The following is a 27227-nucleotide window of genomic DNA, read 5'->3' as shown; positions in this document are numbered from 1 at the left end:
ACACAACAAACATACACAGAGAGCTCAATTGAATTGTTTTTGCTTATGTTGGGTTGCTGACAGTAGCCCGTCTGTAAACGATGTGATTGCGGAGGCGGACTTGTCCACAGCTTGCAGCGCACTAGTAGCCTATACAGCAGGCTGGCTTCTGTAACTCATGTCCGTGGAGTGGAGATATTTACTCTTGAAACACCAAAAAGCAAGACCGCAACTTATGACACGAAGGCTAAAGTGATTACTGAGAAGTTGTCCGTGTTATCACTGCGGCTGTCTCTCCCCTTCAGTCTCTGATGTTGCATCACATGATAGCAGTAACGTTACGGTAGAGTTAATCATACATAGCGACTCATTTACACAAAACATGTCGGTGAAAATAAAAAGACAATAGACATAGCTGGGCAATTAAATGTATATTTATTACTTTTCACGAATGAATTGTTTGTCACCGGTCGGCTGCATGTGAATCCTCGTCTCTCTGTACTGCCCTGCGTGCGCTCAAAAACCGGAACTCCCCAAATGCGGAACGTACCACTTGGTAGTTTCTGGAGGGGGGTCAGACCAAGTGTGTGAAGTGGCAGCGGTGTTTCATTGTTGATTTATTGAAATGTTAGAAGAACGAAATAAGTTGAAAGCAGTGATTATAATCAATTAAATCTAATGTTTTTCTGCAAATAGCATCATTGGGAGGTAGATTCTGGCACTCAATATTAGGGGTGGGCAATATATCAAATTTATATCCATATTGTGATTTGAGACTATATGGTCTTAGATGTTGGATGGTAATATGGTGGTGATACAGCATACATGTTGTCTTTCCCTGGTTTTAAAGGCTGCATTACACTAAGTGAAGTATAGGCTAGTGACATTTTAAAGTAGAATGTCATAACTCACTCACTTTTTCATGTATGTGGTCATGGAAATCCATTGGTCAAAATGTGTATGCACCCTGATAGATGACGCTCTGAGGCCTACCAGTAGGTCACAGCCCAGTGGTTGAGAAACATTAAAATACCTAATTTCCCCTCCAAAATCAGATGGACTCCTCTACAAAATCATCCCAATCATTCTAGAAATCTTATTTTCTTTCAAATAGAGCTATTCTGGTAATCTGGTGAAAATCTGTATTTTTTCATATCGCAATATATATCGCATGGGCGGGGAATATCGCAATGTCAGTTTTTTCCAATATCGTGCAGCCCTACCCCAAAGTGTCACAACTCATTTAGCAAACAATCTTTCTTTGTTACTTCTTCTCACCCACCCTTCCTCTTTTTAAATTCAACTCTTCTGCTTGAAACTTTCCCTCGTTCGTTCATACTTGCCTTTGCTACCACCCTGTCCTTCCTACCTCCTCTCACCTTTTCTTTTGCACCACAGCTTTCAAAAATGTATTAAACATGGGTAATTTACGGCAGGGCGATGTGGGAATTTAGGACTTTAACACATTCAGTGCCAAGGACGTCTGTGCACGTCCTAAAAAAAAGTAACGTTCAGTGCCAAGGACGTCTGTGGACGTCCTAAAATCATAATTCATATTATTCCATAATTCTGCTGTTTAAGGTCGTACCCAGCCAGTGAGCATGAATCCCTTCAAGGGATCACACGGCGCCACCTTAAACATCGTCACAGGAGCTGCTCCACCCACCTCAGATCCTTTACTTTGTACAGGAGACAGCGGAGAAAGTGGAAACCGATGCATGCTTTCTGGACCATTTCTGCCAGAGCCGTATATATTGCTCTGTCTACAGCGGAGAGTGGGCTCGGCTGCATCCGCGCTCACAACTGAGCTCTTATGCTTCTATCTATCTCCACACGATTTCCTAGAAAGCCAGCATGCCTGCCTTTTCGTTCAGTCGCGTTTGCCAGCGCGCATCATTTCCTTGATGGGCGGCGGGGCGCTGGGATCTGTCCGGGGCAAAAACGAGAAAACAAACTGTGCGTGTGGGAGGAGCCCGCAGCTCAGAGGTGGAGAGGGGAGAGGGGGGAGGGGGGAGGGGGGAGGGGGGGGGGGGGGTGGGGGGAGAGGGGTGTGTGACACACACAGGCTGCACAGAAACCACACCACACGCCACCACATCAGAAAACACCAGCCAGAGTCAGTGAATGTTGTCGAAATTAGAGTGCAAAAGGTATTCATAAAAGGGCCTGTATCTTGGAAACTAAAAAAAAACGACAGAAAACCCTTGAAAGTGCACTTTTTGGAGAGGCTGTAATTTCATAATGGAACTGTCTAGAAACAAAATTTCTTCTTTGGAAGAAGCAGGAGTGTTCAATCTTTCATTAAAGTCCAGCCCCGTTAATATAGCCATAATAGAAAAAATTCTATAGCTGTTTTCAACTGAATGGAAGTGAATCTGGCACAGGCTCCAGACAATTTTACTGAAGCGCTGTGGCACTGAATGTGTTAATCATGAGAGAGATAACGAGGAAAAGAGTGGAAGAGAGATACAAAGTATGGAGACAAGACGTGGGTTTTTATCCTCATCTAGACTTGGACAACTATTTTGAATATCATATCAGTGGTGTAAAGGATCAGTTCATCCCAGGCCTGGGCAAGAGACGCGGTGGCCCTGTGAAGAGTCTCTGGGTCTTGGGCCCCCTGAGCTCTTGGGCCCCTGGGCCCGGGCCCGCTAGGCCCGTTCGGTAATACATCCCTGATTGATTGATTGATTGATTTTTATTTATGGATATAGAGAAGACAATTTACAAAAGAAAATTCCAAAGGATAACATGTTAAAGTGAGAACACTTATTTCCAACATGGTCCCTGCTGTTGTAGGACAGAACGCACAACACATAACATGTAAAAATGAGTGCATCCATGCACTCATTATAGTGTCTAAATCGCCAGTGTTTCCCATACATAAAGGAATTTGTGGCGGGCCGCCACAATAATATTTTGACCGCCACAATAAGATGTTGACCAAAAAAAAAATGTTTTTTTTTTTTTTTACAGTGCACCTGAACGCAACATGCAAGATATCCGCTGAATAAGTGTCTAATAAATGTTCATGTCATTCTGGCCAATACTTCTGTTATAGCATTTCAGTCTGGAATATGGAATATCTTTCAATAATCTATGATTTAGCTGCTAAATTGTCAAATACCGCCATCTGCTCGCTACCCAGGCACTTATGTATGTACTTAACCCAACTAACTTAACCTAACTAACTATCTGGTGTGCACAACACTGTCAGCCTAAACTCCGGCTGACACCCCAAAAACCTACAATACGCTACAGAAAAATGTATATTGTTTGTTTATTAACTGGCCCCTCACCTTCTATCATTTCACGAAAGTGGCAAAGCAAGTTGAGTATCCCTGACCTATAGGGAGAAATTTAGTTTGTCATTGTAAACCCACAGCACAGTAATGATGACATGTTCTTCATAGATCTAGCCTTTTAATTTTGCTCTTAAGCTTTCTCAAAGTACACCAAATTCATGCATTTTACTTTAAAATGTTTAAAAAAATCCTGCGGGGGGGCATGCCCCCGCACCCCCCTAGGGGGTCTGCGGTCCCCCACCACAAATTCTCAAAATCCTGTGGGAAACACTGATCGCCCACCAAATAGCATTTGTGAATATTTGAAATACACAATCACAATTTGCCTCTCCCCATTACAAAGTCATCAGGAGCTCCTGTGCCGATTTAAAATCCGTTTTTGGTTTATTTTGGTACATTTTGGTTTATTTTGGTATTTTGGTATTTTGGTATTTTGGTACCTACATCAGTCTGTGACTGCTTCAAAGAGATACAGCACACATTTCTTTGTCGTCAGATATTTTGCATTCACTTTTCCTCTTGTGATTTCCTGGGTACATTCATTCATTGCAGTATTTGAGAGACAGAAATTATGTCAAGGTTGAGTTGGTGAAAATGAGATGTGAATTAAAGTAGGACTTTGGTGATTTTCAAGCAGCTTTGCATCATAACAATGTTGGGTAGTATTATGCAAATGAACCAGTCAAGATTGATACATAGTGCCGACATTGTAAAGATACAAAGCTGGATGAACGTCAGCAAAGTTCTCCTTTCAATAATGAATTGTTACGGTTTGTGTGTGTGGGTCTGTCAGTCTCACTCGGTTGTGTTTGGGTGTGTGTGTGTGTGTGTGTGTGTGTGTGTGTGTGTGGGTCTGTCAGTCTCACTCGGTTGTGTTTGTCTGTGTGTGTGTGTGTGTGCGTGCGTGTGCGTGTGTGTGTGTGTGCATGCCTGTGCCTGTGGTGTTTTGGAACCAATAGTTGGCAGATCAGTTGTTATTCTAAGACTTTAATTTGCGGCACCAGTGTCTCCAATCCCAGGGGTGTTTGCCACTAATATGTCTGTTCTCTCTCATGACCGTTGCCATGGTTTCACTGTTCAATTCCTGCAGTGACAATTCCTCATCAACACCAGCAGTGACACAGCAACCTGATCTGACGGTTACTTACATAGTCCATATGACAGTCCATATCCCACCAATCAAACCATCAATCAAAGTGTCTGTCTTCTTTTTTTTTCCAATATTTTATTTTACTTTTTCAGAACATAAAAAAACAAAACAAGAACAGGAAAAAAGAAAAGAAAAAATGTGCTTACAAAAAAATAAATACTGTGCAAGAGATCCAAAAGAAAGTCAATTACTTTTAGTCTGATCAAAATAGGTCAAGAACGGGTCCCAAATAACAAAACATTTCCGTAATGAATTTGTCCTCTGGAACCTGAGTCTCCATACGTATAACTGAGATCATGTCTGTCAGCCACAGCTGAAAAGAAGGTGGAGAGGAGGACTTCCATTCCTTCAGAATTAGTTTCTTGGCAACCGTCATTCCCTGTGTCAGAGACTGCTGCACGGCCGTTGGGAGGAGCAAAGAGGACTCCGAGCAGCCGAAGATGGCGAGTTCCGCCTCCAGTTGGAGGGTTATTTTGTAGGCCTTAGAGTACCAGTCAAATATTTTAGCCCAGAATCCTGATAGTGAAGGGCAAAACCAAAAAGCATGGGACAGTGTGCCCTCCGACACCCGACACCTATCACATAGTGGTGAGACAGAAGGATATATCTTGTGTAGCCTATGCTTGGAGTAATGAACACGGTGAGCAACTTTAAATCGGATAAGTTGATGTCTGCTATTGACTGAGCAGAGCTGGACCACAGACAGACTTCTGTCCCATATGATTTCAGACAGATCAACACCGAGTTTCTCCTGCCACGCCTCTCTGATCCTTTCAGTGGGGGCCTTAATGCAATCGTCGAACAAACAAACACACAAACCTAGAAATAAGATGCCTGGAGTTGGGAGGGCTTAACAAAACCTCATAAAAAGCATTTCATTTGGGAGAACTTCAAAATCGTGAATCTTGGATCGGACATAATGTCTAGTTTGTATATATCTATTAGGGGTGGGGGAAAAAATCGATTCACCTAAGTATCGCGATTTTTAATGTCACGATTTTTTGAATCGATCTTTTATTCCAGAATCGATAATCGATTTTTTTTTTTTTTTGGCTGCTTGCAGTCAGGCCACTCACTGAACAGCAGGCCAGGCACCGCCTACTGGTTTACTAGTGGTTTTATTACTTTATTAGTTAGTCTGAAGTAATAATTACACTTCCAGGTTAAAGTGGGTGCATCTCATTGTAAAATTGGACTTCAAACGGCCCAAATCTGGCTTCAAACGGCCCAAATTGGGCTTCGAACGGCCCAAATTTCACGCGCGTCGGCCCATATCGGCCTGGCCTGCTTGGTATCTAATGCCCGGCCTGAATTATGATCCCAGTCCGCCCCTGTTTTTAACTATATCGCCCAGCCCTACTCATGATATATAATATACAGTCTCTAGTGTATGATTCAACTTTTCCCATGTTCTAATCTAGTGTAAAAAAGCAAACAAACTGAAAAAAGAAAAGAAAAAAATAAACAAAAATCGCAATAAATCGTAATATCTAATCGCAATAATCGTAGAATCGCAATACTTAAGAATCGCAATATAAATCGAATCGGCACCCAAGAATCGTGATAGTATCGAATCGGGAGATAAGTGAATCGCCACAGCCCTAATATCTATAAAGATGCGTTTGGGGCAATTCAAATTCTCTCTTCAGAAGATCAAAGGATGCAAATTGGCCATCAATATACAGGTCACTGATGGAGACCAGCCCCTTTTCACTCCAGGCATGGCAAATTCTATCTGACCATGAGGGCAAAAAAGAATGATTAAAACAGATTGGTGTGTGAACAGAAACATCTGGTACATTCAAAACTTTCTTAACCTGATTCAGAATTCTGACAGTTTTTCACAACAAAACTCAAACCTTTCAAAGTTATCCTCTAACTTAGAAAACAACATGGCTGGCAATGAGGATATGAGGAGGCTGGCAATAGAGCCAGCCTCCATTTTTAGCCACAGAGGGGCCCCGGGAGTTAAATTCCCAGGAGTTCCTTGTCGCCAAAACATCAGAGCCTACATTGGCAAGCGTCTGTCTTCTTGAGTGACTTGTGTGAGGATGGCTATTTGAATCAAGCTGATGATAACCATGTGCTTCAGAAATGAGTTGACATGAAGCTCATATTAAAAGCAGGATATCCTGAGATCAGGATGTGTTCACACCATGGAAAGGAAACCTCCAGAGCCTTGCATCACAGTCACTTTTCTATGATAGACTAAAGAGCAGATAGACTGAATGTCTGCATTTATTTTAGATGGAGTGCTGTGCTGCTGGCTCAGCTGCTCAGAGATGCAGGTTCATCTGAGCAGAGAGAGAGAGACTCTCTTCTTGGGTCCAGCCCGAATTATGAGACTGTACTGCTGTATGTTCTCTCTCTCGCTCTCTCTCTCTCTCCCCCCTCCCCTCTGTTCTTATCCTTCTTATCCTTCTTGTTGTTACTTAATTTCTTGTCCAGTTTGAACTTATGGCAGCGCCACCTACAGACAGGTTGTCAGTCGCTGTTCTTTTCACACTCTACAACTTGCTGTCCTGTATTGTATCTTGTCTTTTTTCTGTTAAAATAGCCTAGATAATGGAATGATCTTAGCTGACATCTAAGATTTACATACTTAAAAATGCTTTTTAAATTAGTTTTTTTTGGGGGTTGTGTGCAGTTTGCAGCAACTCGGTAGAATGGCCCGTATACTTTGTCCGACCAGCCATCCTCAGGTTGAGCAGCGTAGCGAAACTAAAAACTGTAGCCTAGTAGTTATAAGCAGCACAGAGGAAACAGAAATAATTCAACGTTTAGCTTCTGAAATATGTTTTTACAGGGAGCTGCTGCAGATGACAGCTGTTAACACATTGAGTGCCAGCGACGCCATATGGCGTCATTAGAAATTTACCGTAGGCTGCCAGCGACGCCAAATGGCGTCAGTAACTCGAAATTGTTTTTTTGACGGGGGGGTGTCGATCTATGCCTCTTACATCGCCTCTTACAATATGATAGCTATTGAATGTGTCTAACCTATTTTACAGAACCCTTAGGTGGCGACAGCGCACTCCAGATGAGAGAAAGTGGAGTAAAACCATAGAGTAAAACACACAGAAGAAGTAGTTTGGGAAGAGGAAATCGCATCGCATCCGTCCGTATGCAGCTGCTTCATTGAAGCATAACGTAGCTGTGCCCCTGCAGCAGCCAATCTGCTGTCACAATTGAGCACCTCGTGTCCGCTGCAACAGTCCATTCGCATGATCAGCCGTGGAGTTCTCAACTGGAAGCATGGTGACATACACGCGGGTGTAAAAAAGCTGGACTAGCGGACTTTTCACTGCTGAGCAGCACACGCAGAGCAAACGCACTCACAGCAGAGCAGAGCCGAGCAGAGAGATACTCCTCCCACAACGGGGGGGGGGAGGAGGAGGGGGGGAGGTGGGGCACGCAGGACACTACAGCATACAACAGACCCAGGGAGCTGCAGCATTACATCAGAAAATATTAGCAATGAGTCAATCATGTGCTTGAAATGCTTCCTGTCACAAAAGGGTCATTATCTCAGCTCGTAGAAAAAAAGGGCTGTTTTTGGTCTAATCAAGCTATCTTCTCCGGCTCATAACTAAAGAACGGAAAATGGGATCAATAAACTTTTTTTTGCAGGTGATAGAAGAGAGTCTCATCGTTATTTGTGCGTGTTCAGTGTTTACATAGTAATTATTAAAGAAATTATATGACTGTTTTAAAATGCATTGCGGCCTATGTGGCACAGTACAGCACCTTTTGCCCAAGGGCCGTGGCACTCAAAGTGTTAATGTCAGACTCTAGTCCAGTGATACTCAACCCGAGGCTCTAGTCCAGTGATAGTCCAGTGGCTCTTGAAAAGATTTAGTTGGTCAGTGTGGCTTCTGAGTAGCGCACGGTTGCGTCGCACTGATCTAGTCAGAAGAACTGGGCAACATGAGTCACATTTACTCATTTAATCCCCCCACTTAGAGAAGTCTGACTCGTTAGCACATTCACAGCCTTCTGAAACATGGCCATCAGCACCATGTGTTGTAGCTACACACACACACACACACACCAGTGTTTCCCACAGGATTTGGAGTATTTGTGGTGGGGGACCGCAGACCCCCTAGGGGGGCGCGGGGGCATGCCCCCCCGCGAGAATGTATTTGTATAAATCTGATATGTAGGAGTGACTACCTACCGTGCCGGGACAAAAGGCGTAAAACAATTATCCACCAACGCGCGTTCACATCGGAGGCGCGAATCCTATTTTCCGTGCATTTTTCGGCTTTCAAGGCCGGTGTGAAAGAGCCTAGAGAGAGAGAGAGAGATATCTTCTGCTCTTCTGTGACAGTGCTCAGCAAGTGCATACAACTGCTGTGATGCCTGGGGGATCTGTGAAAGAATAAACACAAATGTTAGGCTGGTGAACGATGATGACATTAGTGGGACTGAGCTGATAGTGAGGCAACACACTGACCTGGCTCCTTTTGACCAGGGGAGGGGGACGTTACCATGATGTGGTACCAAGAGATACATGCTGCTAATAATAATAATAATAATAATAATAATAATAATAATAATAATAATAATAAAAATCCTCAGCTTGAATTGCTTTGAATGCTCACACAAACTAGCCTGGTAAACCATCTGAAACATGCGTGTGCATGTCTGTGTGTGCACGTATGTTAACATATACTGTTTCAACTCAACAACATCAACATTCTACATTTCCCCCAGCTTACTTCCTGTTGCAGTGGTTTGCTAGTACAATAACTGACAGGACATAAGCTAGCTTGCAAACTGTTCCCTAGCAACACAATTCCATCAAAACCTTCTATACAGCACATGTAGCCTATGTACTTAACTTATGTGTGGACACAGTATAGTACTGTATGTAGCATAACCCTTTCAGATGGTTGCCTCATGCAACTTCAGGCCTTTGCTAGCTGACTCCTAAGAGGCTCTAAAACACATGATCACATCTGATATGCATAAAGACTTCAGACACTGTGCGTTCAGCAGGAACACAGAGAAGATTCTCCAAAAAGCCAGCCTACAGCCTTCATAAAGAAGCTGCCTGGGCCTGATGTGTGCTGCTCTATTCAAAAAGCCAGCCTACAGCCTTCATAAAGAAGCTGCCAGGGCCTGATCTGTGCTGCTCTATTCTCCATGGTGTCGTTAGCTGAGAGAAATACTACAGCATTTACATTCCCCAAGGCTGAGACTTGACTTGTCTAACATCTCTTCCCTCTCTCTCTCTCTCTCTCTCTCTCTCTCTCTCTCTCTCTCTCTCTCTCTCTCTCTCTCTCTCTTTCAGAGGAAATCAAAGAGGAATCTGAAAAATTAAGGTAAGCAATTGATTCATCACTGAAGGCAATGATGGATAGATACAGTAGACAGTTGTCTCTGCCTGTTCAGGCTCTGTCACATTCAAGGCTCCATGATGGCAGGCCTCTCTGTCTCTTGCATTCACTAAAGGGGATTAGAGTGTGTGTGTGTGTGCGTGCGTGCGTGCGTGCGTGCGCGCGCGCGTGTGTAGCCTGGAGTGTGTGTTTGTCTGCATTTGTGTGTGTGTGTAGTCTGGAGTGTGTGTTTGATTGCCTCTCTGGCTGCCCTGCTGCTCCCTGGCTCCCTGGCTCCATGGCTTTCTTCACGAACCCCTGCCTAATGCTCAACTTGTTTTTGAAAGAGTGAGTTGAGTTGAGTGAGTACGCGAGTGAGTGAGTGCGTGCGTGAGTTGAGTGTGTGTGTGTGTGTGTGTGTGTGTGAGTGCGTGAGTGGGGGAGTGCGTGAGTGATTGCGTGTGTGGTGTATGGGCTGCCAAGTAATGTGGGCTTTGGAATGAAGCGTAGCGTGAGTTGCCACCTCTTCACCTCGTCTCAATCCCCTCTCCCTCCTGCCGACATCTCCTTTAGTTTTTCCATAACCCAGTGTTTCCTCTCTTACCCTCTCTCTCCCCTCCTTCACTCCCCATTCATTCTCTTCCTCTCTCCATCTCAGCAATTCCATTCATTCCAAATGAACAGGACTAGTAACCAACTTTGTCCAAACAAGACCCCTCGCTGTTATGCTTTCTGGATCATGTCCATTTAGTAGTAGGGCTGCACCGATCTATGGGCCAGCCATTGGAATCAGATTTTCAGCCTAAATACGAGATCGGAGAATTACGATTTATGTGCCGATTGCCAAAAACAGATTGATGACGCAAAACGTGTGAGCCAGTTGGTTGTATGTAAACAGCTGAGACAGACAGAAGACAACACATCATCTGTAATGTAAACATAATGTAGCTGAGACAGACAGAAGACAACACATCATCTGTAATGTAAACATAGCTGAGACAGACTGAAGACAACATGTCATCTGTAATGTAAACATAGCTGAGACAGACTGAAGACAACATGTCATCTGTAATGTAAACATAGCTGAGACAGACTATAATGTAAACATAGCTGAGACAGACAGAAGACAACACATGTCATATGTAATGTAAACATAGCTGAGACAGACAGAAGACAACACATGTCATCTGTAATGTAAACATAGCTGAGACAGACAGAAGACATGTCATCTGTAATGTAAACATAGCTGAGACAGACAGAAGACAACAGTCATCTGTAATGTAAACATAGCTGAGACAGACAGAAGACAACATGTCATCTGTAATGTAAACATAGCTGAGACAGACAGAAGACAACACATGTCATCTGTAATGTAAACATAGCTGAGACAGACAGAAGACAACACATGTCATCTGTAATGTAAACATAGCTGAGACAGACATAAGAGAACACATGTCATCTGTAATTTAAACATAGCTGAGACAGACAGAAGACAACACATGTCATCTGTAATTTAAACATAGCTGAGACAGACAGAAGACAACATATCATCTGTAATGTAAACATAGCTGAGACAGACAGAAGACAAGACATGCCATATGTAATGTAAACATAGCTGAGACAGACAGAAGACAACATGTCATCTGTAATGTAAACATAGCTGAGACAGACAGAAGACAACACATGTCATCTGTAATTTAAACATAGCTGAGACAGACAGAAGACAACATGTCATCTGTAATTTAAACATAGCAAACAAACGTCCATCTGTATGCGGACGACACAATTGTCTACTGCTGTGCGAGCACTGTTGCTCTTGCCTTCGGTCTCCTACAAACTGCGTTTGATGCCCTACAATCTCACCTGTACTGCCTCAAACTGGTGTTAAATGCAGACAAAACTAAAGCTATGCTCTTCTCTGGTAACAAGAAGGTGCCAGCTGCTCTCCCTTGCATTACTTCACTGCAGGGGACTCCCATTGAGGCCGTTCCCTCCTATAAATATCTAGGAATTTTAATTGATGACGGTCTGTTTTTTAAACCCCATATTGAGAACCTGTTAAAAAAACTGAAATTGAAATTGGGCTTCTTTTTCAGGAATAAATCCTGTTTTTCCTTCAACACAAGGAAACGTATTGTTGCAGCCACCTTCTTGCCGGTCCTTGACTATGGTGATGTGCTGTTTATGAACGCTTCTGAAAACTGTCTCCATCTGCTGGACGCTGTCTTCCATGGCGCGTTGAGATTCATAACCGGTTGTAAACCTCTCACTCATCACTGTCATCTATACACCCTAGTCAACTGGTCATCTCTCACTATGCGCCGAACCCTGCACTGGTATATTTTCATCTATAAATCCATCAGCGGTCTGCTACCCACTTACATTTCCTCCTACTTATCTCACAAGCACTCAAGTTACAGTTTACGCACACAGGACTACATCACCTTCACCATCCCACCTGTCCGTACTGAGAGGGGGAAAAAAGCGTTCTCTTACTCTGCCCCTTTCACCTGGAACACGCTTCAACAGACACTGAAGCTGTCCAGCCTCATCCCCAGGCCCGGTTCTACGGGGGTGCAAAAGCATGCATTGCACCCTTATTTTAATTGTCTGCATGCTCAGTTGAAAAGTAATTTTTTAAATAAATGCTACAGCTGCACACTTACTGTTTAAACTTGAATGATAGTTGTTGTTTTTCTTTGTTCTTTGATGTGATTTTATGGCTTTTTGGCACCTATATGTAACCTTTTAAGGTTGAGATAATTGTATTATCATTATATGGTCCAAATATTTCAGTAAAGCACTTGAAACACTTGAAATATTCTTACTTGGGTGGTATCATTCTACTTGAAATGATGGTCAAATGCATTATTTTTAGTAAAATAACACGTCAAATTTTTGTGGGCCCGGCCTATGGCCGGGCATCTGCACCCCTTCCTATCTAGGATGCACCCCTAATCATCTTGTTCTGGAACCGGCCCTGCTCATCCCACTGCCTAGCTTTAAGTTACTGCTGCGCAACCTTGAAATCCCTGCTTCGCTGTGCTCCTCTTTTAACAACTGACCATCTCCTTTTTAACATCCCCCTTTTTTTCTAATGTGTCTCTGTTAGCCTTTTGGTTATTTTATTTATTGTCTGTACTGGTACTGTATACTGTTGTCATACTGTCTGTCAACTTTTGTTACTGTAACTTTCTGTCTGGATGCTGCTTGAACAGGTCGCACTTGAAAATGAGATCTAGGTCTCAAGGTGATTCACTTGTATAAATAAAGGTTAAATAAAAAATAAATAATAAAATAGCTGAGACAGACAGAAGACAACATGTCATCTGTAACGTATGAAAGGATAAATACCTGGTGGGAGAAGCAATAGATACAGTCAATAGCCACTTTCACACAGAGATCGCACAATATTGCCATTCAGAAGGCCTGCAGAAATTGCGTTCACACAAACCAAGCAGCCCCACCTAGACTCAGCCCTCAGTCTTAATCCGTTTCACTCCTGTAAGACTGAGAATATTACCGTAAATTCCGGACCATAAGGCGCACCGGTATATAAGCCGCAGCAGCAAAATTGACTGTTTTTTACATATATAAGCCGCACCGGACTATAAGCCGCGGGCGTTTTGATGTTTAATTACCATATGTAAGGGTTCGTACACAGAGGGGATTGTCGGGAAAGAGATGGCTGTTTGGGGAAGCTCCCATTTATTAACATTTCAACAAAACAAAACAAAAGTCAGGTCACTAATCCCCAGACAAAATCACACAACAATAGGCTATATGTGCTGCACATAATGTGCAGCAAACGGCTGTAACCAGAGAAGTCAAGTCACTAATCCTCGTCTTCCTCTTCTTCCTGCGTACTGAAACCACCAAAGTCCTCATCTTCAGTGTCGGAAACGAACAGGTTCAGGGTGGCTTCGTCAACCACTCTCCTCTCTCCTTCATTGTCACTCAAAACTAACGAACTCCTCTTCGTCACTGTCGGTGTCGGCATCGAACAGCCTCTGAAGCCTCTGACAGCCCTCAGCGCCAGCTGTGGCGGCGTCATCCTCTTCATCCCGCAGCAGTCCAGCCTTTTGGAACCCGTTGGTGATTGTGGATGTTTTCACACTCCTATAATATTCCGTGATCTTCCTTTGTGTGAATTCGCCGAAGTTTGTGATTTTCTCCTGGTAGTCGGTAGGGATGGGCATTTCTAGCAAAAACACTATTCGAAATTCGCTGGCCAAATTCGAATTTAATTCGAAATTCGAAAATAAAAATAAAAATGTAAAAAAAATAAAAAATTTAATTTTTCTTTTTTTTTTTTTTTTTTTTTTGTCAGTGAAATGTTGCATTGTCTCCCCTGATTCTAAGTCTACGGCTTTATTAATTAATATAAAAAGCTTCTGCTGTGGATTTTTAGCTCAAACAAGCATTGCACCACTGAAGTAAAGAACATGTTACATGACATTGACATTTTCGAAAATAAAAAACAGTTTTGACAATCATGAGTGGTTCATTAAATATTTAGTAGGCTCAGGTCTGAGTGCCAAAGGGGTGCCAAAGTCACCCCCTCTCCCTCTTCATGGGATTTCATCCGCCATTCATTTTTCCATAAACCTTGCTTAAAATGCTTATAAAAATTGTTTTACTTGCTCAAACCAAGCGATTTGACTATACTTAGAATCAGGGGAGACAATGCAACATTTCACTCAAAAAAAAAAAAAAAAAAAAAATTTGAATTTCGAATTTCAATAATAAAAGTCGACCTTGATAATAACAACGATTATTCGAAAATTCGAAATTCGATGCCCATCCCTAGTAGTCGGGAGGGAGTTGTTCAGTAGTTCTCGCCCGGACGGACAGTCCCTTTCGTCTCATGAATCGGAAGCACCAAGATGGGCCACCTATGAAATGTTCAATTTTCATTTCGGTGGCGACTGTTTTGGCCTTCAGTCGGATCTGCACCGTGGAAACGCCTCGGCCGTCTGCTCTCTGGGTCAACACCCAATCTTCAAGGGAATCTTCAAGTTCGGGCCATCTGCTTTTATTACCTCTGAAGGACTTTTTGGTCTTCTTGCACTGAGACAGTTCCTCCTGCTGCACCTTCCAACGCCTCACCATTGACTCGTCGATGCCCAGGTTACGCGCTGCTGCTCTATTTCCCTCTTTTAATGCGAGATTGACTGCTTTCAACTTGAAAGCTGCGTCGTGTGAATTTCTGCGTACCTTCCCCATGGTAAGTGAGAGAGTTGCTTCTACTGCTCGTCTTGTTGTGATTCCGGGCTGCTGATGAACTTTGAACCGGTAGGAGTAACCGGTTGATTTCCGCCAATGATGTCAAGTCTTTCATACACAAAGGCAATTCAAGGTGCTTTACAAAAAAATAATCGAAAAAACAAGCAGCAAAGCAATGCACATAAAATGTGCTGATGAAGCTGTGTAACCTGTAAAATCCATCGATTTTGGAGGTCACCGAGTGGCCGTTTGCTTACCGTAATTACCATATGTAAGGGTTCACACACAGAGGGGATTGTTGGCTGTTTGAGGAAGCTCCCATTTACCGTATTACCGTAACATTTCAACAAAACAACATAACACAACACCACCTTTGTTTATTTTTACAGTGTCCGCGGTGTGGTGAAAAGAGGGAAGAGAGGAAATTAAAACAGAAGTGGATTTATAGTTAGAAAGAGTGCTAAAAAAGAGAGATTTTATTTGTATTTTTTTTTTTTTTCTGAAAAAATCCATAGATAAGCCGCACCGTTATATAAGCCGCAGGGCCAAAAAACGGGGAAAAAGCCGCGGCTTATAGTCCGGAATTTACGGTACTATTTAAATCTTTGCATAACGTTAGGTGGCGCTGTTGGAAGCCTTGCATCGGAGAACCAATCATGAGTGTTGTGGGCGGGCCTGCTTTCTGGGGGCAGTGACGCTCATACAGAACCGATGTCTCGCAAAACATCGCCGCGTTTGCAGAGAAACATATTAATCACTTAGAAACAAACATAACCTGTTAATAGGACGTGTTTCATCCGGCCCCGGCGGCTAGAGGTCTTTTCCCCAGCGATAAGCCAGACTCCCGAGGCTAACGCTACAGAGTCTGCTGATGACTTCACAGTAGCAAGCGGACCACTTCCGGGTAGGAAACATTGTAAAATAAACAACAGCTATACATTTTGTTTGGAGCATATCAGCTTCATGCTCTGTGTTAGGACTATGATAAATGGCATTGCCGCTACCAAATAAAATTCTAATAATAAATGTAGGCATGTCTGCTGCCGGCCGTTCTCGCCGGGCTCGGACAGACAGTTTCTGACAGTGAAATTCCCAGACGTTTGGTGGCGCAGCTCACCAAACGTCTGGGAGCCGAGACTAAGCCCCACCATGTTTCCGCCCCGGGGTGTGCTTTCAGGTTACATCCACCCCTCCCGGATTGAAATGAGGCGTGACGCGTGAACCACCATGGGCGCTGAGTTTATTATAATGAATCAAAGTCCGTCAAATTCAAATGATGCTGGTCACCAAGTCCAGTAAAAATAATCCCATCGTTGTCAAGAAGATCAAAGGACAAAAGACGAGAGCTCACGACAACGCAGAAAGTGTTCTCCACATGCAGCATGCTAACACAAGGCTTTCAATATTCATCTGATCAACTTTATAGATCACAGAGGCACCATCATGTATTAGGTACATGGCTAATTCTTACCTTTTGGTTCCAGGTTTTTGTAAAGCAAATTATTCCCATGAAGTAGCCTAATTATAGCCTAAGTCCTGACAGCGGACGCCCGCATGTCAAACAGCTGCAGTCAGTCTGCTTAACGTTATCCTCGTCGGGGGAATAGTAGGCTATAAATGCACATGAAGATTATAACGTTGTTTTTCGTAAGGGAACACGCAACAGGCTCGACAGATTGAAGTTCTGGTTTCCACAAACATTGCGATTGTTTTGAGGAGAGACTGAAGAACAGATTGAATATCCTCAGACCACGGGGGCACGGTGGCTCAGTGGTAGAGCTGTCGCCTCACAGTCAGAAGGTCCTGAGTTCGATTCTCGCCTGGGACACTGTGGGCGCTGTGGTTGTGTTCCCCCCCATATCTTCAGTGCCCACTGCCCAGGTGGGGTATCTCGTCGTAAGGGCCTTTCTCTCTGTGTGGAGTTTGCATGTTCTCCCCGTGCTCCCCCAGGGGGTTCCTCCATATATAATCCCCCCACTAAAAACATGCAGAAGATCAGATCGTCATCGTCATCCGACCAGTGACGACAACACCCGAAGTTGGTCCCCGGGCGCTGTACGAGAAAGCGACCACTGCTCCTGGCCTGCCCCCCGGAGGAAAGGACATGCCTGGATGGGTTAAATGCAGAGGACACTTTTCACCGGCCACCGTCAGCATGAGTGTGTTGTGGCCGCATGCATGTGTTGTGGTGTTCGTGTGACAATAAAAGACGGGGCCCCCGTTACGAGAGAGACCGACTTGCCACAGACAGATGCACGCTAAGAGACGTCCTATGAAGCTTATTATTATATCCGTTCATTTTGCCTACTAATGTCAACATCGTCTGAGCATAAATAGCCTAACCTACTTACTCATAAACTGTAGGCACGGAGCATTCCTCCCTGTTGCAGTCATGATTGTATAGGCTACTTTTTTACATTCACTTCTGCCTTTCTTGCTGTGTGAGCTGGTTTCCCCTGTAATGTTTTTATGAATGAGCTGAGCTTCGATCCGCCTTCCCGCGGGTGCCCGGGTTTCAGACAAACGTGGATTTGGGGCGATGACTTCACTGGAGGAACTATGACTTCCTCCACTGGAGGATCGAAAGGCGTAACACAATTATCCAGCACTCTGGTTTCATCACTTTCACACCGGAGGTGACGCTTAATAATTCCGCAACATTTACTGCTTTCACAGCCTGTGTGATTGAGGCTAATGTCTCATCATAGACGCTGGGGTAGCTGGCTGTGGGTGTGGTCAGGGTGGGGTAAATCCTCCCTTTCTCCCCATTCAGCATAGTTAGCATTTAGCTGCTAGCCCAGCCCAGGCAGACAGGATCAGGGATTCAACCACCGCAGTAAACACACATCTGAACAGACGTCTATGTACCTGCTCTAGAATCCCCAATCCTGTAGTGTAGAGCCGCAGCACCGTCCTTTGGTGAGTCAGCACATTGAGATATGTTTTCTTTTTACCCCACTCGCGCACCTTCCGTAGTAACATTTTGTTGGCATTCCCACACCACACAGACCGACTGTATCTACTGTATAGTCATCCTTGCAGCAGTCGAGCAGATGATAAGCAACTCCTCATGTTTCCTTCACTAGAGACCCGTGCTGCACTCAGGCTAGCTAACGTTAGCTCTTAGCTTGCTAGCATTAGCCGGCTTGGTAACGCTACGTTAGTTGATTTTGCTAGTCTTTACTCTTATCCTGCTTATAACATCAGATTGCACACCTATTACCGATGTAAACAATGGTTGTGGAAGTTAAACGTTAGCTAGTTTCTTTGATTGAACCTTGAACTACCAAGACTGCATGACTGAAAGGGATAAAGTTATTTCTGCATGGGGTCGGGTTGCCAGATACAATGATGGTCTCCAGCACAGAGACTGCTCAAAAACCAGCAAAATGCACACATACCGCCCAAGCAAATGCAGGTCCATGTCTGATGGATGCTAGCACATTTTTGTTTACTGGTGATCATGTAAATATTGAGGTAGAAACAAACATTTTAACCAGGACTTTGATGAATGAAATGCATGTACAATGGAAACTATAATACTGCTGTAAACGCTGATATAAGGGGGGGGTGGCATATAATACTGCTATAGCCTACCTCGGCTACTATAAAAAAAACACACACAAAAACGAGAGGCAATCGGTGATTGGTGGCAAAAGAAAACGCGATCGGTGCACCCCTATTTAGCAGCTATTTGCAGCCGAATACTCTGTCTCATTTGGGGTCATATCTGGGCTTGCTTTGTGATCTCTATGTCCATATTTTAGGTTCTATAGATGCAAGATAGAGCAGTATCACAGTGATACACAGGATTGCTAATATTGCCCTGTAGTAGGGCTGGATGGTATACAGTATTGTATTCATATTTCAAGATTATTTTAGGGGCCATATATGTCTTTATTTGATAGGACAGTTAGGCAGACAGGAAAGGTGGGGAGAGAGAGAGAGTGGATGACATGCGGCAAAGGACCACGGGTCGGATTCGAACCCGGGTCGGCCACGCGAAGGACTAAGCCTTTGTAGTACGCGCCCTACCAGGAATATGTAATTGGCTCGTTATAATTTCAGAAAAATCGCTATTTCAATAGATAGAGCCGCACTGAGGACAGTCCACCCACAGTCGCGCCGGGGACAGCCAGGGGATCTGCTCTCTCCCCGGGGACTGAGTGCTCGCTGGCTGCAGGCTGTAACAGCCAGGATAGGGAGCCAGGTGAATAGCGATTTTTCTGAAATGCGTCTTACTGTACACACTATAATGAAAAATTCCTTGGCATCTACATAAACTAAGATTTTGTTTTTTTGCATGGCTGAGTTTGTGTAGATATACTAACATTCATGGGCTCAGTCCACAGGCCCTGGAAGCAGTGAGGTCCATCAGGCAAGGGGCGCTCTGTAACCCACATCATTTATTTGCGTTTGTACAGACTGTTATTGACCCGCTAAGTTTAATATTCGTCCGGTAAAATGTATTTACGGACACCGGACCTAGCGATAACCCTGTATAAAAGGTATAGTCTACTGGAATCATGTATGTTACATCCCAGGGACTCCTGAGCTAACCAGGCAACTTAAAAAAAAACAATACAAAAAGTTATTTTGCATCTGTTGTTTATAAAAGCAGAAGGGGGTTCTATCTATATATCTATCTGTCTGTCTGTCTGTCTGTCTGTCTGTCTGTCTATCTACGTCTGTCATGTCAAGTTTATTTATATAGCCATAATTCACAAGCATGTCTCAGAGGGCTTCACAGAGAATATGTCTAGCTAATTCTAGCTGACACAACAGTAGCAAATTACAGAATAAAGATAACACATTGAACAATTGATAGAGAAATATAGAAAATATAGAAATATAGGATAGAGCAGAGGAGAGAGCAGGAGAAGGGAGGAGAGCAGGGGGAATGTGAGAGAGTGATGGGGTGGGGAGGGAATGGGAAATGTTGGAGAGTATAGGAGGTGGGGAAGGAGCAAGAGGAGAGAGCAGGAGAGGGGGAGGGGGAGCGGGGGGGGTGTGGCGGAGAAGAGAGCAGGGGGAGGGAGGAGGTGGGGAGAGAATGGGAAATGTGGGGGAGGAGAGAGCATATGGGAGAGTATGGGAGTATAGAGAGAGTATGTCTGTCTGTCTATCTATCTATCTATCTATCTGTCTATCTGTCTGTCTGTCTGTCTGTCTGTCTGTCTGTCTGTCTGTCTGTCTCAATTTTTTTTACCTTTCTGCACACAGGTCACTGCAGCAGTTTGAACAAGGACATTTTTTAAATCTCATACTCAATGATGGCCATAATGACAACATGAGGTTTTCCTTCCCAGACAAAATGTCATGCTGCTAGCAACAAACCTAGCGCCCACGGTGTTAGCTCTGAGGAGTCTCAGCCATCTCCCTGTGAGGTGGGGCTGATCATGAGGGAGATATCACATTAAACAGGAAGAAGCCACACAGCAGAGATGGTGTCAGTCCGCTTAAGTCAACTCACGGAGTCGACTCTGTTTGTTGAGTCACTGCTCTGATTTGACTTCATCATCATCCAAAAGGCTCTGACAATTTGGAAGTGTTAACTCATTGAGTGCCAGCCACTTTTGGAGAACGGACGCTCCCAGTGCCAGAGTTTCAGAGCGTTTTCAGTGATTTCTCGAGGCCCACAGAATATTGTGTGATATTACTATGTAAACACCGAACACGCGCAAAGAACGAGGAGACTCTCTTCTATCATCTGCAAAAAAAAGTTTATTGATCCCATTTTCCTTCTTTAGTTATGAGCCGGAGAAGATAGGCTGTTTTGAGCAAAAAGACACTTTTCAAATTAGAAGCTGAGTTATTCCGCCTTTTGTGAAATGCAGCATTTCAAGCACATTCACTGAGTCTGAAGATAATATTTTATGATGTAGTGACGTGGTGTAGTTGTGTAATGCCCTGCGTGCCCCACCCCCCTCTCCCCCCCCTCAGCTGCAAACTCCTCCCCACACTACACAGCCTCACCCACCCAGTCTATTTTCGGAGCGCTCCGTTTGTGTGCGCCGGGCGGCTCCCAGCGCGACAAGGAAATGCCAACCCGGACTGCAGGGAAAGGTTTGGCCCTTCGGCGTCGGGTGCTGCCTTTCTGGCGGCTAATCGTGTGAAGAAACTATGCAGACAGACAGGCAGAGGCAGAGGAGCTCAGTTGTGTGCGCGGATTGACTGCGGTTCGCAGACAACATCAGCTGCAGACAGAGCAATCTATATGGCTCTGGCTGCAGCATGCATCGGTTTCTCTTTGATCACGGCTTTTTCCTCCTGTTTTCCGGACCTTTCTGTAATCTGGAGAGCACTGTCGCCACCTACTGGGTCGGTAAAATAGGTTATAGACCTCCAATAGCTACAATATTTGTACAGGAGATGTATCGGGCATTGATCCACGTCCTACCGTCAAAAAACGCAATTGACGACAATCGTCGTCTTTGGCACTCTACGTTAGTATTCGAATTGACGACAACTGTCGTCATTGGCACTCAATGAGTTAACTGGCTGTTGGACAGATTCCAACCTGCCATGTTTTTCTACTTTTCTCTGTTTAAAGTGTAACTAACCCCCAAAACACTTTTTTTCAGCTTTTAACCAATATGACTTTGGGGGTGGTGTGTGAAGAATGCTGGTCAAAATTTCCACATTTGAGAGCAAACTGTTGCCATTCTACCATTTGTATCATTTTTCAGCAGCATAACTGGCATAAGTGCCCTCTATGGGTGGAACACTGCTTTTTTTTTGCCCTCAAATGAATGGGATATTTGGTACATCCTGATGTCACAGTGGGTTTAGCACGTGCATCTGGTGCATCTCCAAAGCCTATACAACTAGGCAAGATGGAAAAACACTAAGGAGCCTAATTTAGTTCACATTGGGACAATGGACCCACATATGATGAGACTTGGTCTCTCAGATGCAAATCTGATTAAAAAAAATAAAAAATTATGTAGCCTAGATATGATTTTGTCCAAAGGTCCATATATCGTCGCTGTCGTTCCAGGACCTCGAATCTCCAAAACAGCAACTTTTCAGGAAGTTAAAAAAACCTGTTTGCTCTTAAAGCCCCATTCAGTAAGTTTTCCAAGTTTTGCTATTGGAGAAACTGCGCCCTCTGCAGAAGCGTCATGCCCATTGTAACTGAGGGGGCAATTGCCCCCTCAGATTTTTGAGAGGTAAAAAAAAAAAAAAATTTTTTTTTTTTTTTTTTTTATAAACATAGGCTATATTATTATAGGTTGTGTATGGTAGTTGAAACATAGTTTCAAGTTTACGTTTATGTATGTTTGTAGTTAAAACAAAAACATAAATACTGTATAGGCTACATACAGTACAACACAAAAGGCTGTTATTTACCCTTTGTCGCCACCTGGTGAGTAAATATATATAACTAAAACCATTAGAATTGACAACCGGTCCGCGACTTTTTTTTCCCATGTATCTACCAGTCCTTGGCACAAAAAAGGTTGGGAACCCCTGCTCTAGAGGAAAGATTTCTACCTTCTGAAAAGGCAATACCAGCCAAAATAAACATTGTGTTACATTGCTTTGAAACATGTGGTCTCCCTTTTTTGTCAAGTTCATTGAGCCTGGGCAGTGGCAATGTACTTAGTCTGGTGATTATGGATCTTTCCAGGAGGCTGAGCAGTTTGGAAAATAGCCTTATGGTTACACCTGCTCAGTCTGTTCATTTAAAATTAGATATTCCTCTAAATCTGGCTTCCAACCCCCAAAATTTTTTGCCGCCCTCCGGGCGGCGCCAGAGTTCGCCCCCTCAGATTTTTGGCTTGCATGACGCCCCTGGCCCTCTGGGTGCAATAGTATCGATAACGATATCGCCGTTCAAAGTCAACAAAACACAGCGCCAGAAAGCTCTATGTACATGTTGTGACATCGGGTACTCACCACGTGATGAAATAATAATCCATAGTTCCGTGAAACATCATTTTCGTAGCAAATCCGAATCGAGTTACTTCCTTGTTTTCATGAAGACGGCGCTTCCGCCGTACAGCGCATGCGCGCATCCTTTTTTTTTTTTTTTTTTATTGACACGGGACGTGGCAGTCAACTTGCTTAGTCCCAGGGCTGGCCAATGGAGGGCGGTGTGGGATAAATAAAGACGAGAGTCTCTCTATTACAAGTCAATCTACCATGTCCTCTGACTAAAAAGCTCTTATATTACAGTAAAAAATGTCAAAAATCTTACTGATCGGGGCTTTAAAATGCTGAACCAAACGTCGTCAAAGTTGGCACATGTCTTAATTATACTTAGTTTGCCGCTGAATGTGTCATTACTTTATTAATATCTTACCTGGATAAGCTCAAATGATGTTGTTTATATTATCAGTCCGAGTTGGAAGCACTCTCTCCCGGCCAGTCAGGTGGGAGAGAGTCATATGCTCATGCACGAGCCCCAAGCTCCGGGCCGCGCGCAGCAGCCCTCCTCGGCTCTCATGGCCGAGGCGGCGGCTTGGGCATGGGGTGAGAACAGTCTGACATTTCCGCAAACAAATCTCATCGCAGTTTAGCGCACATGTAAAATATAACGCTATACTACGACGTGACAATGTGACAAAGCTGCTCTAAACACATCGGCTACTATAATATATTTCCCTGCATCTCATACTGAGATTAGATCGGTATTGAGTTTGGACAGACTGAATGGGCCGAGGAGGAGGAGGTGGGAGCTCTGCAGCTCTGCCCTGCGCTGCACCCGAGAGGAAAAATCAGAGGTGCAGTAACTTTTTAACAAGAATCACGAAAAGCCCCCAAACGAAAATTTTAAACGGATTTCATGGCGCGGTATATCTCAAGTTGGACAAGGGAATGACGTGGAGAAATCTCGGATTGTGATTACATGAGCGTGAGAGCGGGGCATTTGTCCTCACTATTGTGCTGTGCTCTCACGTCACTAGTCTCTCCTAACGTAGTTAGACAAGCCGCCACACACATACATGGGAGAAAAATAATTAAATTTCTAGTTCGCCACTGAATGGCCAAATTGATATTAGGGATGTTCATCAATTATCGAAAATCGATAATCGATCGTTAAGGATTGGAATCGATCCTGTGGCATTTGGATCGATTTTTTAATTATTAAAAAAAAAAAAAAAAAAAAAAAAATTTTGGACTAGGTTTGGGTGGAATTCGTTCCTCCTCGCCCCACTCCATTGCACAGCCGACTAACGTGAGGTGGAGCTTCATATAGTCTCTAGTTTTCTGGCTGGGCACGGGCCTTTGTGCCAACAAAACTGTTTTAAACATGAGAAATTCACACCGGCATGCGCCGGGGACAGCAGTGTTGGAGAGGAGACACATTGAAATAAAGAGTTCATTGAGGAGAACACGTTGTCTTTCGTATTTTCTGCCATAGGCATTCATTTTGTTAAAAAAAAAAAAAAAATTGAAAATTGAAAATTGAAAATATTGAAAATTTTCTAAGTATTAATAAAATCGATAATCGATAATTGATCGTTAATTCTCACCGATTATCGATTTTGGAAAATTTTCAAAATGAACATCCCTAATTGATATAACTTTCAACCATTTTGAGCAACGCAGTTTCCATACAGGCCACCAGCGTTGGCTAGTTGTTGATATTTATAAAGATATTGCAGCTCTCATATAAATTATTTTCGAGGCGGTGGGCAAACTGTAATGGCGTCGATTTCCGGAAAAAATTCCTGAGCTGAGCACAGCCAAAGAGTATAGTATAGACAAGAGGATACGTCATTTCTTGGTTTTTCCCATAGGTTTTTTCAAATCACCGTTTTGTTACATATCTGGGGGGTAAGTCCCCCTTTAAGTATCCTGTAGCCTGATCTCTTGTTGTCTCTCTCTCCCTCACCCCATCTTCAAATGAGCCAATGCTTTTCCCCTGTTTTGTTTGTTGATATCTCTTCATAATATATCCTGTTTTGTTCGTTGATATCTCTCTTCATAATATCTTGTTTTGTTCGTTGATATCTCTCTTCATAATATATCTTGTTTTGTTCGTAGATATCTCTCTTCATAATATATCTTGTTTTGTTCATTGATATCTCTTCATAATATCTTGTTTTGTTCGTAGATATCTCTCTTCATAATATCTTGTTTTGTTCGTAGATATCTCTCTTCATAATATCTTGTTTTGTTCGTAGATATCTCTCTTCATAATATCTTGTTTTGTTCGTTGATATCTCTCTTCATAATATCTTGTTTTGTTCGTAGATATCTCTCTTCATAATATCTTGTTTTGTTCGTAGATATCTCTCTTCATAATATCTTGTTTTGTTCGTAGATATCTCTCTTCATAATATCTTGTTTTGTTCGTAGATATCTCTCTTCATAATATCTTGTTTTGTTCGTAGATATCTCTCTTCATAATATCTTGTTTTGTTCGTAGATATCTCTCTTCATAATATCTTGTTTTGTTCGTAGATATCTCTCTTCATAATATCTTGTTTTGTTCGTAGATATCTCTCTTCATACTATCTTGTTTTGTTCGTAGATATCTCTCTTCATAAGATATCCCCCTCCCTTCCTTTGCTACGCTTCATGCCCGGTCTCTCTTTTCTTCGCTCTCTCTCTCTCTGCTTGTGCCCTGCTCCACTCTGTGAGGTCATCCCTCTAAAGGAGCTGAAGTCATCCTTTCTTCATTGCCAAGACATAAACAAAGCAACCCCTCCCTCTCTCTCTCTCCCTCTCTCTCTCTCCCTCCCTTCTCCAGCAAGTGCAGTGTGGGGTGTGGTAGGGCTGCTGGGGAAAATACTTTATGTATTATGCCTCCAGTGATTGAAAATTCAGAAATAGTTCCATGGTTTGATTTAGGGGTATGGTAACTGCTCCGTGCCCAGGAGATGCTTTGTCAGCATAAACACACGGCATAGTCAGAGCTTGAATAACAAACACCCTGGGATTACTTCGCCCTCCGGAGGAGATGAAGTGAAAAAATGTGGAGCGCTCGAGCACCGTATTAAATTCTCTGCATTTTCTCCTGAGAGAGACATACGCCGCTACATGCCAGCCATTTTTCAGCAGCCTTAGCAGGTAGAGGTGTCTTGTTTGAAAATGTCGATGTGTACATGCACGGCTAGTCATGTCTGCATGTCAAGGGGAGTGTGGGAGTGTCGGGGCTGATTGCTGGACCGTCACACGACCATGTGATCTGCATGTTTGTCATACGCTATCTCCCCTTCTCCGTGTCCTTCCTCCCTAGTCCACCCATTGGAGACGGCAAGTCGGGTTCCAGCACTTTACCGCCAATCAAATCAAAGACCAACTTCATCGAAGCCGACAAGTACTTCCTGCCGTTTGAGTTGGCATGTCAGTCCAAATGTCCCCGCATCGTCATCACCTCGCTCGACTGTTTGCAGGTCAGTGGCGGGCCGAGCCGGGATGCAAACCCCCACGTGTGTGCATGAATGACAGTATTACAGTATTTCTACCAATGTATGGCATGCTGTGTTCTTCATTTTGCAATATCCAGTAACTTCACAAAGAGTAGCTTATCCTGCCAAACTTGGCCAACTTAAGTCATGTTGAGTTTTGTTCAAATAAACCACATTTTAAGTAATTATGACTGAATTCAAATCAGTTCAGCTCACGGTGGGTGGAAATTATCATATCTTAACAACGCTAGCTTCCCATATCATGTTGTGCGTCACTGCACAATTTCCCTTTGTACAGGTGCGTGTATATACCAGTGTTTCCCCTAGAAAAATGTTCAGGCCTGGAGGGATTTCGAAACGTACCCCGACCGCAACGGTGGGGGCCCTTGCTGGCAACGCTAAACTTTTAGCTAACCTGTTCGCATCTAATCCCAAGTATCATCATACTATTATGTGATGCGATGTGATCCAACGTTTTGGAACAGCGCTGCACGCTGGCGCAATGCTCCTAAAAGCAAAATGCTTATTGTTTTGAATGATTTGGCATCACTAGTAGTAATAGTATGCCATAAAGGTTTATTGAGATTTTGGGGGAGAGCGGCCCGCCAGGCCTGTAGAATGGTAGGGGAAACACTGTATACTATGTATGTACTGTATGTGTGTGTTTGACTTGCAGAAGCTGATAGCGTACGGCCACCTGACGGGCAGCGCCCCGGACAACACGGCGCCGGGCAAGAAGCTCATCGACAGGATCATCGAGACCATCTGCGCCTGCTTCCAGGGACCGCAGACCGACGAGGGCGTGCAGCTACAGATCATCAAGGTACTTGCCACATCACATGTTTGCTGAACACTTAACTCTGATTGGCCAGTTAATGCA

General features: G+C 43.6%; 1 protein-coding gene across 3 annotated transcripts in view; it reads left to right on the top strand.

Moving 5' to 3' along the window:
• Nucleotides 1-27227, top strand: part of arfgef1 (ADP-ribosylation factor guanine nucleotide-exchange factor 1 (brefeldin A-inhibited)) — a 166085-nt gene that overhangs the window by 51896 nt on the left and 86962 nt on the right. For all 3 annotated transcript variants that reach the window (XR_014552483.1, XM_083632059.1, XM_083632058.1), the window contains exons 2-4: nucleotides 9731-9761; nucleotides 26176-26332; nucleotides 27024-27170. Coding sequence is in view for 2 of the 3 variants with exons in the window: in XM_083632059.1 (XP_083488185.1) it covers nucleotides 9731-9761; nucleotides 26176-26332; nucleotides 27024-27170 (335 nt within the window). In the remaining variant the exon portion in view is untranslated. The remainder of the gene's footprint in view (nucleotides 1-9730; nucleotides 9762-26175; nucleotides 26333-27023; nucleotides 27171-27227) is intronic.

This window comes from Poromitra crassiceps, assembly GCF_964638095.1.
Source record: "Poromitra crassiceps genome assembly, chromosome: 2".
Taxonomy (NCBI): domain Eukaryota; kingdom Metazoa; phylum Chordata; class Actinopteri; order Beryciformes; family Melamphaidae; genus Poromitra; species Poromitra crassiceps.
This window is presented reverse-complemented; position numbering and strand designations above follow the sequence as displayed.